Source organism: Cololabis saira, chromosome 14 (genome assembly GCF_033807715.1).
Source record: "Cololabis saira isolate AMF1-May2022 chromosome 14, fColSai1.1, whole genome shotgun sequence".
Classification (NCBI taxonomy): Eukaryota; Metazoa; Chordata; class Actinopteri; order Beloniformes; family Belonidae; genus Cololabis; species Cololabis saira.
In genome coordinates, this window is record NC_084600.1 from 23,688,586 (window position 1) to 23,700,690 (window position 12,105).

Here is a 12,105-nt window from a genome sequence, read left to right on the forward strand (position 1 = left end):
AATGGGCAAGGCAAGTTTATTTATAAAGCACAATTCAACACAAGGTAATTCAAAGTGCTTTACATCAACATTAAAAGCAGCAAGACATAATTAGACAGTAAATAACAAATAAAATGAAATAAAATTATGAGAAAAGGTAAAATAATAAAAAGCACAAGTAACATATACAATTTTTTTAAAGTAATAATAATAATAATAATAATAATAATAATAAATTGAATTTATAGAGCGCATTTTCACCTGAAGAACAAGTCTCAAAGCGCTTACAATAAAGATTAGAAAAAAAGAAGTGTGTGTGTGTGTGTGTGTGTGTGTGTGTGTGTGTGTGTGTGTGTGTGTGTGTGTGTGTGTGTGTGTGTGTGTGTGTGTGTGTGTGTGCGCCACGTGCCTTCTCGCGGGAACGCGCGGCGGGAGCTCCCTCTTCATGGCCGCGCGCCCCGTGCCCGCGCCTGGGACCGGGACGGGGACGCGGATGAAGGTAAGAGCTGCAGCGGTCACCGCACTGTAACCATGCTGGGGGGGTCAGGGGAATACCAGAGCCTGCAGCGAAAGCAGCGGCCACTGAAACACACGCACTGTCCCACAAGCCGACTGAAAACAGCTCGAAGGCGACACCGCAGCGGCTGCATGCAATGCAATGTTGTTTGTGGCCTCTTTAGCCTAAATTATGGTTCCGTGTTAAATCGACGCAGAGCCTACGCCGTAGGAACTGCGTCGATGTAACGCGGAACCATAAATCAGCCTTCTGTTGTCACATCCTCAGCTGTGAGCGTGTGCGACATCACGGCCGTATTCAAATGTCCCCTGGCAGTGAATGAATGGCTTATGTAAGGCTCTGATAATGTCTATATTTCTGAAAGGACCCAAACATAGCTCTGAGGAAGTCAGCATGTTGAACTTAATATGTCCTGACATGTGATATGTATGTTGGTGGTGACTGGAGCTCTGCAATGTGATGGACAGCTGGTTTTAGTCTGTCAGGTAATCAGGACAGAAAATGAAATTAAAATGAAAATTTTATTTATTTATTTATTCATTCATTTAAAGCGTGAGAAGACACCTGCAACAGCAGCTGGCTTACCTGAGCATCACAACCAACTTGGAGAAAATCATCACGTGACTAAAGACTGCTCTACATATTCACCCAGCATAATCTCCATTAGGGCTGGGCGATATATCGAGATTTTAATATATATCGATATATTTTCAAACGCGATATGGTACGAGACAATATCGTTTATATCGATATAGCTTTTTTTTAATGATATTAAAGCTTATTTTGTGACAAATTTACTTGAATGTTTTATTTGAGATTTGCACAAATGTTTTGGTATTTACACAACTGTCAACCTCAGTGGAAAAGTCTGCCTGTTACTGTCTACATTGTATTAATTGCACAGTGTATTTTAATTTAATTGTTATGCAGGAAGGGGATATTTGTTTTATTTTATTCAAGAAGCATTTTTATTCTATATATACAGGCGGTTTATTTTTATTTCATTTGTTTTATACATTTTGATATTGTGCAGATCTCTGTTAATAAAAGGTACCTGTGTGACATTTGGCACGAGGCTTTGTATTAAAACTGACTATTTTTTTAAGGGTTTGCCTCAGAAAAAAATGAAGCTAACAGAGATGCTATGCTATAATGCTTTGGGGGAAACCCAACTAGAAAATATCGAGATATGACTTTTAGTCCATATCGCCCAGCCCTAATCTCCATGAATCTTTCTTTATTTCTTTCTCCAAAACTAAGTCTCCAGCGCTAGAAGTACTAAATATCTGCAGGATTAGACTGGCCTGGTTTTAATTTCTCTGCTGTAATGTTTGGTATGTTGCTCCCGTTCTCAAGTTTCCTTCTTCTCTCCTTCTGCAAGCGTTGGCCCCACAGACAAACTGAGCCACCAGCCTGCAAGAGGTTTCCTGTGAAGACCGCGTAGGCCGCGTCTCCTGGTGGGAAACCTTTCATCTGCACTGCCTGGCCCATGCTACAACTTTTATCACATCTTCCGCTGCCTTTTGTCGGCTGTGATCTCGAGGCGAGAGGACCCAAATACAAGACAGCTGTCAAGAGAAGACTTTGATACCTAACTTTGTTGTGTGCTGAGCTGCAGTCATGAGGGCCACCGGCTACGGCTACTATCAAGTAGTCATATTTGTCTGCATGTTCATCGGCTACTCCCTGTATTTCTTTAACAGGAAGACTTTCTCTTTTGTCATGCCCGCTGTGATGGAGGAGATAGAACTGGATAAAGATGACCTGGGTAAGATAAAAGCTTTTAATAGAGGCTTTTATTTCATTTTTTTTTTGTATATAATTGTGCTTGCAGTTTGGTGGTGGGCAAATTTTATTTAGGTCTCATTTAATCTTGAATGAGTGCAGCTCGTTAGTAAATCTGGCTTATTTTCTGTTGAGCACAGATTTATTCTTTGCCCAGATTTCACATGAAATGCATTAACGTGTAAATCAACTGTAACATTTGAATTCTTATATCTGCTGTTTTGCTTAAATAGTTTTGCATCACCTCACTTGACTGAGTTGCACCACTTTTCCTGCAAACACCCCAACATGTGCACACTTGCATGCAACAGTGATGCTAAAATGCTTTTTAAGTAAAACTTGTGCTATTTATTTGAATAGAAAGATTTGATTGTCAATGTTTGAAAAGAATGAACAAGAGTTACCGGTAAGCAGGTCCCACATGGCAGCACACACTAATAGACATACACACAGAAGCATAAAAAGCATGTTAACATTATGGGATTTTATACTCATCATTAAACACATAACATATTTTATTTGGTCATAATCCAGAGTGGGTTATAAATTCACATTTTGGTGCTGGAGTTATCACCAGATGGTCACAAGTTGGTCTGGTAGATCGTTAGACGGTCATGCATTTTTATGTAAAATGTAATGAAAGAGTCGTCAGAATTTCCATAAAACAGGAAATATGGGTTTTTGGGCTGCTTCAACAGAAATCACGTGTATTTGCCATCATAGTATGGCTCAGTGTCGTCGCCTTGGGCTCTTTCCAGCATGTCATGCCCCTCTCCTTCCCGGCCCGTTTTCCAGTCCTTGTTGTGAATAAAGACAGTTCAAAACCACACAATCCTAAAAATACATCTGTTCCACAAGACAGTCAACATGTCAATGTTTAGGTATTTCAGCACATACACACCCCCCCACTGGAGCACATCAAGGATTGTAAACGTTTCCGGGGCAACAGCAGCTCCTGAATCATGATTGAGATATTTTGTTCATCATGGATTATTGATTACGGGTCAAATCGTTACACTCAGAGTGAGAATTTGGACAAAGATTGGTGTCATATGAGCATTAAATACCTTGTGTCCTGTGTCTCTGTTACTACGGTTGGTGTTTGGTTGTTTTAACCCCAGCTTGTGTTCTGTCTCTGCAGGTATGATCACCAGCAGTCAGACCATGGCCTATGCCATCAGTAAATTCATCAGCGGCGTGCTGTCTGATCAGATCAGCGCCCGCTGGCTGTTCTCCATCGGCCTCTTCCTCGTAGGGGGGATCAACGTGGCCTTCTCCTGGTCCTCCACAGTACCCATGTTCTCCCTGCTCTGGTTTATCAACGGCCTGGGACAAGGCTGTGGCTGGCCCCCATGTGGGAAGGTGCTTCGCAAGGTATTACCATACTGTGTCACCTACTGGATACACAGGTCTATTACTCATTATAATGTCCTGTAGATACTCTAAGCTGCAAGAGGAGGGCACTGTATATGTCTGAAGTTTTTATCCTGGAAGATGAGATTTCTCTTGAATGTAGAAGAATTCTGTTTCTGCTGTCACAGTATGGACATTACTGGCAGCCTGGTTTGAAACCTCAGAGGTTCTGACTGTTCAAGACGAGAGTGCTGAAGTCAGCAGGAGTGGTAGTTTGAGAAATTAAAGGATTAACTAATAATCTTTTAAGGTCTCAACTATAAATAGCTTTGGGATTTGCTTCAAGTATATTTTGAGATCGTTGACATCTCTATGCAGTGAACATGCTGCATTATAATCAGAACTTCCAACGTCCTTCTCATTCAGGAAGCTGCTTTCTACTGTTAGGAAACACTTGAGGCTCGGGAGACGCTTCCTTACAAGTAACACCGTTCAAAAGCTGGGAAATAAATAGGTGCTGCTGCATGTGTGCAGTGTTTCGTAAGGATCAGATTACACTTGGATATATTTTTAGATTATTCTTAGTCCGTCTAAAAAAATGAAAGTAAAGAAAAGCAGTGTTTATAACAGAGGTCCTTTGCCTTGAGTGGGGGCAACAATCTTTATAAAAGATTTGTTCCCCAGCTGAGTGAACGTCCATACTGGATCTACATGGTGCTAAATAAGCCTGTAGCTGTCATAAGGGTTTGTCCAGCGGACTCTTAAGTTACCGGTCACTCTTGGGTATGTGTGAGCAGCATTTATGGCTGCCTTTAAGTGGATTACCCTTTACTTGTTTACATTGGCTCTTGTACCATTTCTCTAGAACAACTATGTTTCACTTACAAAGGAAACTGTAAATGCAGATATGTTGAATATTCATTGTAAGTATGGAAAAGAGAAGTCAGAAAACCAGTGTCTTGTTTTGTAATTTCACCGAAACATTGTCACGTCACATTTCTGCAAATATTAGGACGGTTTGGCTCCGTCGTTAGACCAGGTGCTAAACTAGCCGGCCAGCAGCCAAGTGGCTGGTTCTTGGAAGGTGGATTAGAAGCTTAAGAAGGTAATTTAAATTTCAACTCTGGCTTTTCGGTGTCACAGAGAAAGTTCAAGTCTTCCCTGGGTTTGTCGCCATGGTGACTCACTCTGGATACCTGATCTCCTCCTGAGCACTTTATCTTTGAGATCAGAGGTTAATGCATGTCATTTTCATACAAACAAGTATTTAGAAGAAACAACATGCAGACGGTGTTTTTAATCACTAAACTGAAATTGTTTTTTTTTGCCATTTGCAAGCTTGGTTCAGGTGGTTTTTGCCAGTATGTATTCTATTTGCACAATATCTGAGTATGTTAATTTTCAAAGACAACCAGAATGTTTAGGGAATAATTGCTGGACAATTCACACAGTTTTATAAATAAAATATATATTTTTTTTAACCTTTTTTAAATGAACTATGTAGCTGAAGATCATTGCTCGATTGAGTACTATCATAGTCTTGTTTATCATCCCAATCATTGTACCCCAGTTTTCTAGCTTTGGATGTGTGTATTCATTTTAAAATAGAAACGACAAAAAAATGAATAAATTCTTGGTCTTCAGGTCTGATGCCTGTAATGTCTGTCGAGGTGGTTTTTTTCAGACAAAAAACCCCACAATAATTCCAAACCAACAAATGCATTGAATATTTACAGCGTGCTAAAATGTTATACAGCTGTGACAGTCAAACCTATGGAGGATTTTTTGTGCCAAAATTAAATAAATAAATAAATAATTAATTAATTAAAATGGGAATGCAATATATCATTAATTAATTAAATGTGTCATTAATTAATTAAAATTAGAATGAAATATGTCATTAATTAATTAAAATACAATTAATTTTAAGTAAAAATATATATTTATTATTTCAGCATTTAATTAATTATTTACACATTTAATTAATGATTTCGTGTTGCGTGTGAATCATGAAATGTAAAACTGCATTTAATTAATTAATGACACATTTAATTAATGATTTCGTGTTGCTGAATCATGAAATGTAAATGTAAAACTGTCAGTTTCACTCGTCAAACTCAGTGGGCGGATTCCAAACAACTCATTGGTTCCCCTGCACATCAAGTCAAGATGGGAAAGTGCAGAAATAACTCGAACAACTTCGAGCAGTTCCTCTGCTTTACATGCTACATGCTCGGGGTCAGCAGGTCCTGCTTCCACATACTCTGCAAGGTCGAAGATATCGCTCACCAACTCTCTACAAAGTTCACCAAAATCCTCCAAACTCACAGCTGTCATGTTTTTAAAATCCAAAGCAGTGGATTCCACTAGATTTGCGTTAGCCCCGCCCACTGAGTTTGACGAGTGAAACTGACAGTTTTACATTTACATTTCATGATTCAGCAACACGAAATCATTAATTAAATGTGTCATTAATTAATTAAACGCAGTTTTACATTTCATGATTCACACGCAACACGAAATCATGTCATTAATTAATTAAATGCTGAAATAATAAATATATATTTTTACTTAAAATGAATTGTATTTTAATTAATTAATGACATATTTCATTCTAGTTTTAATTAATTAATGACACATTTAATTAATTAATGATATATTTCATTCCCATTTTAATTAATTAATGATGTATTTATTTATTTAATTTTGGCACAAAAAATCCTCCATACAAACCTGGAGAAAAAGCTTGAAAAAACCAGAATGCTGAAGCAGAGTAATCAGCTCTTTTATGCCACTCAAGTGTTCCCTGTCCCTGAGATATTTCTCATGGAGATGCTTCTCGTGAAAGTCAAACATTCACCAGGTCTCTGAACCTTAGAGCGACAGAAGAAACTGTCCCTGTCCGTGCATCAGGTTCTTGTTTTTGTTTTTTCATTTTCTAAGAGAACTAATTGGCCCTAAGGTGGTGGATTTACACACATCCATCTCTCATTACAGACTGTTCCAGTATAAGTCACCATGGTGGTTCAGATCTTTAAAGACTAAACCAGTTTTGTGACTGAAAACCCCAAGTTGAGCTTGACGTTGCCTTCCTAAGACACTAAAGTCACTTAGTTTAATAGGCCCTGCATCCAGTGATTGTGATTTGTCAGTAATGTTCACTGTTGTTTCTCTCCTCAGTGGTACGAGCCCTCCCAGTTCGGCACATGGTGGTCTGTGCTGTCCTGCAGCATGAACCTCGCTGGGAGTCTGGGTCCCATCCTCGTCACAGTGCTGTTGCACTACTACGACTGGAGAACTATCCTGACCATGTCAGGTGTTATCTGTGCTTCTTTCTCGTTTGTATGTTTGGTGTTTGTGAAGAATGAGCCGAAGGACGTGGGGCTTCCCAGCATTGAGGCAGCAGCCAAGAAGGGGGCAAAGGGAGGTGAGCAATGCAATGAAAACACTTAAACGGACATAATCCAAGCAATTTTTAAAAGGGACTTTGAAACAACATGTAAAAAGCATCTTCCCTGTATTTTTAATTGTGAATATGCGCTACAGTTGGCTGATGTCTTGTGTCTGTACTCACCAGCCAATAATGACAGCACGCTGAGTGAATTCCTCCTCTCTCCTTTCCTGTGGGTGCTATCTCTGGGTTACTTGGTGGTGTTCGGGGTGAAGACGGCGGCCACCGACTGGGGACAGCTGTTCCTAATGCAAGAGAAGGGCCAGACGGCTCTCATGGGTGCGCTCTTCCTTTCATTAACCCTCTTGATTTCTGTGTAATCTAACTGCCACTGACATCAGCTGTGTCCCTAACAGGCAGCACCTACATGAGTGCTTTGGAGGTGGGCGGCTTCGTTGGCAGCCTTGCAGCAGGTTTTATCTCAGACAGAGCTGTGGCCCGGGTCAGTAGCAGAAATGCCAGGTTGTCTTTTCAGCTTCATTGTTTTTTGTTTTATATATATATGTTTGTTTGTTTTTGCTGCTCTTCAGAAAGGCCTGAGCACCCACGGCAACCCTCGCCATGGCCTGCTTATTCTCATGATGGCTGGCATGTACGTGTCCATGTACCTCTTCAGAGTGACCGTCACAGCTGAAATCCCAAAGGTACTTATCTTGCCTGCCTTTTTTGCGTGAGCTCCATAAAATGTGCACGTCGCTAGTTTCCAAACTATTGTAAGATTTCCTTCCTTTGTTTAGGAGGCTCCTCTTTGGGTTCAAGTCATTCACCCTGTGTCCGTCCTCATTGGTGTGTCAGAGAAAGAGGTAATGTCCAGTATATTTATATATGTGTATATCCTCCCTGCAACACAGGAAAAAGCATTCAAAAACAAATGGAGCCATGTTTTGTTGTTTCCATTGTTAGATTTGGATCCTCTGCCTTGGTGCCATGTTTGGTTTTTCTTCTTATGGACCAATTGCCTTGTTTGGAGTTATAGCAAGTGAATGTGCTCCATCAAATTTCTGTGGGACATCGCATGCTATCGTAGCTCTGATGGCTAATGGTAAGTTGTTGGCAGACAAAAAATGTCGGCCTGTTGTGTTGCAGGGCTGAACTCTCATGACCGAACACGCCTTTTGTGTGTTACAGTGGGAGCTTTTATGGCTGGGCTTCCCTTCAGTACGGTTGCCAAACAGCACAGCTGGGACACAGCCTTCTGGATAGCCGAGGTGATAATGGGCATCACAACCGTCTGGTTCTGCCTTTTCCGCAACATTCGCACCAAAATGGGGCGGATTGCAGAGAAGCTGGACTAAAGCTCATTGGACCGTTGAAGGCTCTGCACACAGAATACTGCACACTGATGGAACTTGAGTTGTGTCAAACAAAACTGTGAAAACCGTCAACTTTTCCCCCACATTGATTGATTGTTAGGTACTCAGGCTGGCTGTAAATAAATCACATTATATTCACAATGAATAAATAGATTTTATTTACAAATGCACAACATTATAGTAGATCACAACTGGTCCTGACAGACTCTTGTCAACCTTCATGTAGACATATTTGAAAGTTGCTTTACTGAAAGCTGTATGCGAAGAAACATGAGTCAAGATAATGTCTATTTCGTTACCTTGCCCTCAAGGGAAGGCAGTCGTATATAACTTTAAAATGTTTTCATGTGCACTGCCTGGTCCTTAGAGTAACACTAATATTTTGTTTTGCCCTTTGGCTTCGATTACTGCACAGTCATGAAGCATTCTTTGGATAAACCTGTATAATGTCACTCATTTATATCCCTTCATCTGAATTCATTTTTCTCCGATTTTTGTATTAATGACGATGTGGTCGGACCACCGTCTACTCTCAGTACATTTGAGTTCTTTTTCACAATATGTATTTTAAAAACGCAAGCATTTTTCTATGACCATGTCATGATTGTTTCAGGAATGAAAAGCTTTCCACTGCATCAACTGGGTTGAAGCTGAAAATAGTACTTCTCCAACAGGAGACTCTTACCTATTTGCTTAGTTAAATCAAGATGGAGCCTCTTATTTTATTTTATTTTATTTCATTGTTTTGTCCGGGCAATGAATAACGCACAACTACATGTCTTTCATAAATGTGGAGTTTGTGTCCTCGTTCATTTCATTAATAACTCCGGTATTTGTATAAGCTTACAGGTCCATGGTTTTACTGATGTAAAGCATTTAGAGAGAATTTTATTTTTCTACACAATTGCATGCCGGATAACAGAATATGTTTTTTAGAACTGATAAACATTTGTTACATGACAGCTGATTAGATCGCTGTCAGTGTAGTTGTGTACAGCAGTTACAATACTGATTTATTCATTTCTCATCTCAGATCAAGGGGTTGATGGCAGTACTGAGTGCACAGTATGTTACTCTGTATGTTATTGAAGTTGTACAAATGGACTTGAAATAATCAAATGATCTAATAAAAGTTTATTTGTGTATATTTGTAAACTGTCTGTAAATGAACAGCTTGTTTGCACCTACAACTTATCTTCCTGAGTTGACACCACTGTAGCTTCATTTCAAATGGGCAGGTGTTTTCAAACTTTTGGCTGGTATCTATGGTAACAATTATTTGTAGGCACAGGAAGCACTTACTGTCTTCTTTAATGATGAGATTCTGGAGGTCATGATCACAAGAAAATCAGTCTTACAAACGTTCAGACCAGTTTGTCCTGAACTAGTGGCTACAGATGAATTATCGATGCGATTAGAATCAGCGCTTCACTGACTAGATCTGCGTGGTTCAGCTTGGTGATTGATATGACATTGACAGATGCTTTAACCAGAAACCTGATGGATGTTTTTAAAAACAATTTTCTATGGAGGGCTTCTGTCTAAAAAAAGATATAAAAATGTTTGTGCATGTTACCAAAGTTATTCTATGGTCTGACAGTTACTCTAAATCCCATGACGTAAATAAGAAATATAGAAACATTTTATTGAAAGTGTTTTCTTCAAGCTGTCGCTGAACCATCCATCTATCCACCCATCTTGTCTGCTCCGAGGTCGGGTTCATGAGGGCAGTAGTCTAAGCAGGGAAGCTCAGACTTCCCTCTTCCCAGCCAATTCGTCCAGCTTGTCATGGCAATCCCAGGCCAGCCGATGGAAATCGGAAAGTGGACATTTGGATACTCTAGGAACTACGAGTAAACCTGCACTCAGAGAATGGAGAGCTCTGCCAGGAACATAAGGTACTATTAGGTCTTGCAAATATCGCAGAGCCAGGCCGTTTTGGGCTTTATATGCAGGTAATGACATTTTGAATTGGATTCTGAGTTTTACAGGGAGGCTAACGAAGTAAAGACATAGTCTAACTTGTCGATTCCTGTTAGCACTCGCGCTGCTGCATATTGGATCAGATGGAGCCTTTTCAGAGAATTACTTGGACATCCTGCTGACAATATATTACAGTAATCTAGTCTAGAAGATGCAAACGTGTGGATTAGTTTTCCCGCATCACTCTGGGAGAGGAGGTTCCTAATCTTTGCAATATTACAGAGATTGAAAAACGCTGTCTTACAAACCTGATTAATATACTGTTTAAATGACAAATCCTGATCGGAAAAAACACCAAGAAATTCCAGTTGTACTGGATGTCAATGCAACGCCATCTAATCCCTTCCTAAGGTGTTTGGGACCAAGAGTAATAACCTCTGTTTTATCGGAATTTAGAATCAAAATATTTGTGGACATCCAGCCCTTGATGTCCCTAACACATGCCTGAAGTTTGGCCAATGGTTCTGTTTCATCCGGCTTCATAGAAAAATACAGCTGTGTATCATCAGCATAACAATGAAAGTTAATGCCGTGATTCTGGATTATACTTCCCAAGGGCTGCATGTATAAACTGAACAGGATTGGCCCTAACACTGAACCCTGTGAGACACCATAACAGACCCTCATCTGTTCTGATGAAACCTCATGAACATGAACAAATTGGAATCTGTAAGATAGTTATGATTCAAAGCAATTTAGAGCGGTCCCTTTAATCCCACCTACCTGTGCAGTAAAATGCTGTGATCTACAGTGTCAAAAGCAGCGCTGAGGTCCAGTATAACCAGTATGGACACTAATCCCTTATCTGAAGCCATGAGAACGTCATTTGTGACTTGAACCAGAGCTGAACCCTGACTGAAAAAATTCAAATAGATAATTTCTGTACAAATAGTCACATAACTGGCTTGCAACCACCTTTTCCAGAATTTTAGATACAAATGGAAGGGTGGATATTGGTCAATAAAATGTCTGGGTCAAGAGAGGGTTTTTTAAGTAAAGGTTTTATTACTGCAACTTTAAAGACCTGTGGCACATATCCTAAGTTTAAAGATAAGTTAAGTTAAGGGCTCCGAAAAGGCCCATGATTGAGGGGGCCCCAGAGAGGCCGAAATTATAACACAGAAAAAATAAATAAATAATGACACACTGACACCCCCCCTCCCCTCCTCCTCCCATTTATGTAAAAGGGTTCAGTCCAACTGGATCAGCACCTGTCACAGACACTATTCAGAGTGCTCAGTTCTTCCCCTTCTGTACATGTCAACTGTCATGTTGTTTTTCTTTCACAAATATGGTAATAATAGTCAAAAATACCACTAAAATTGTATGTAAAATAGCAACAAAACATTTCACGGCTGTGTTGGGGGCCCTGTAACAATTATTTCCCAAAATCCCTGTACACAACACACATCCTCAGACCCTCTTCACAATGATCTTAAAAACATTAACAGAAATTCACATAATATAAAAGGAAAAGTTTTTTTGTCTCCATATGTGACAATTTAGTCATAAAAAATGTGGATGGATGGAGTGAGGTTCATCCATCCATCCGTCCATCCATGACCTGTACCCTCTTGTTCATATTCAAGGTCATGGGGTCGGGTCTGCTGGAGCCTATCCCAGCTCTCTTTGGGAAAAGGCAGGAGTACAGATGAATTATCGATGCAATTAGAATCAGCGCTTCACTGACTAGATATGCATGGTTCAGCTTGGTGATTGATATG

General features: G+C 39.9%; 1 protein-coding gene across 1 annotated transcript; it reads left to right on the plus strand.

The window, feature by feature from the left end:
• The first annotated feature begins 388 nt into the window (after positions 1–388).
• On the plus strand, positions 389–9,516 carry slc37a4b (solute carrier family 37 member 4b). The gene is made up of 10 exons (XM_061739083.1): positions 389–478; positions 1,878–2,264; positions 3,423–3,655; positions 6,815–7,061; positions 7,212–7,364; positions 7,442–7,527; positions 7,616–7,729; positions 7,823–7,888; positions 7,989–8,127; positions 8,214–9,516. The coding sequence occupies exons 2-10, from the start codon at positions 2,117–2,119 to the stop codon at positions 8,378–8,380; spliced, it is 1,353 nt and encodes a 450-aa protein (XP_061595067.1). The 5' UTR covers positions 389–478; positions 1,878–2,116; the 3' UTR covers positions 8,381–9,516.
• The last annotated feature ends 2,589 nt before the right edge of the window (positions 9,517–12,105 follow it).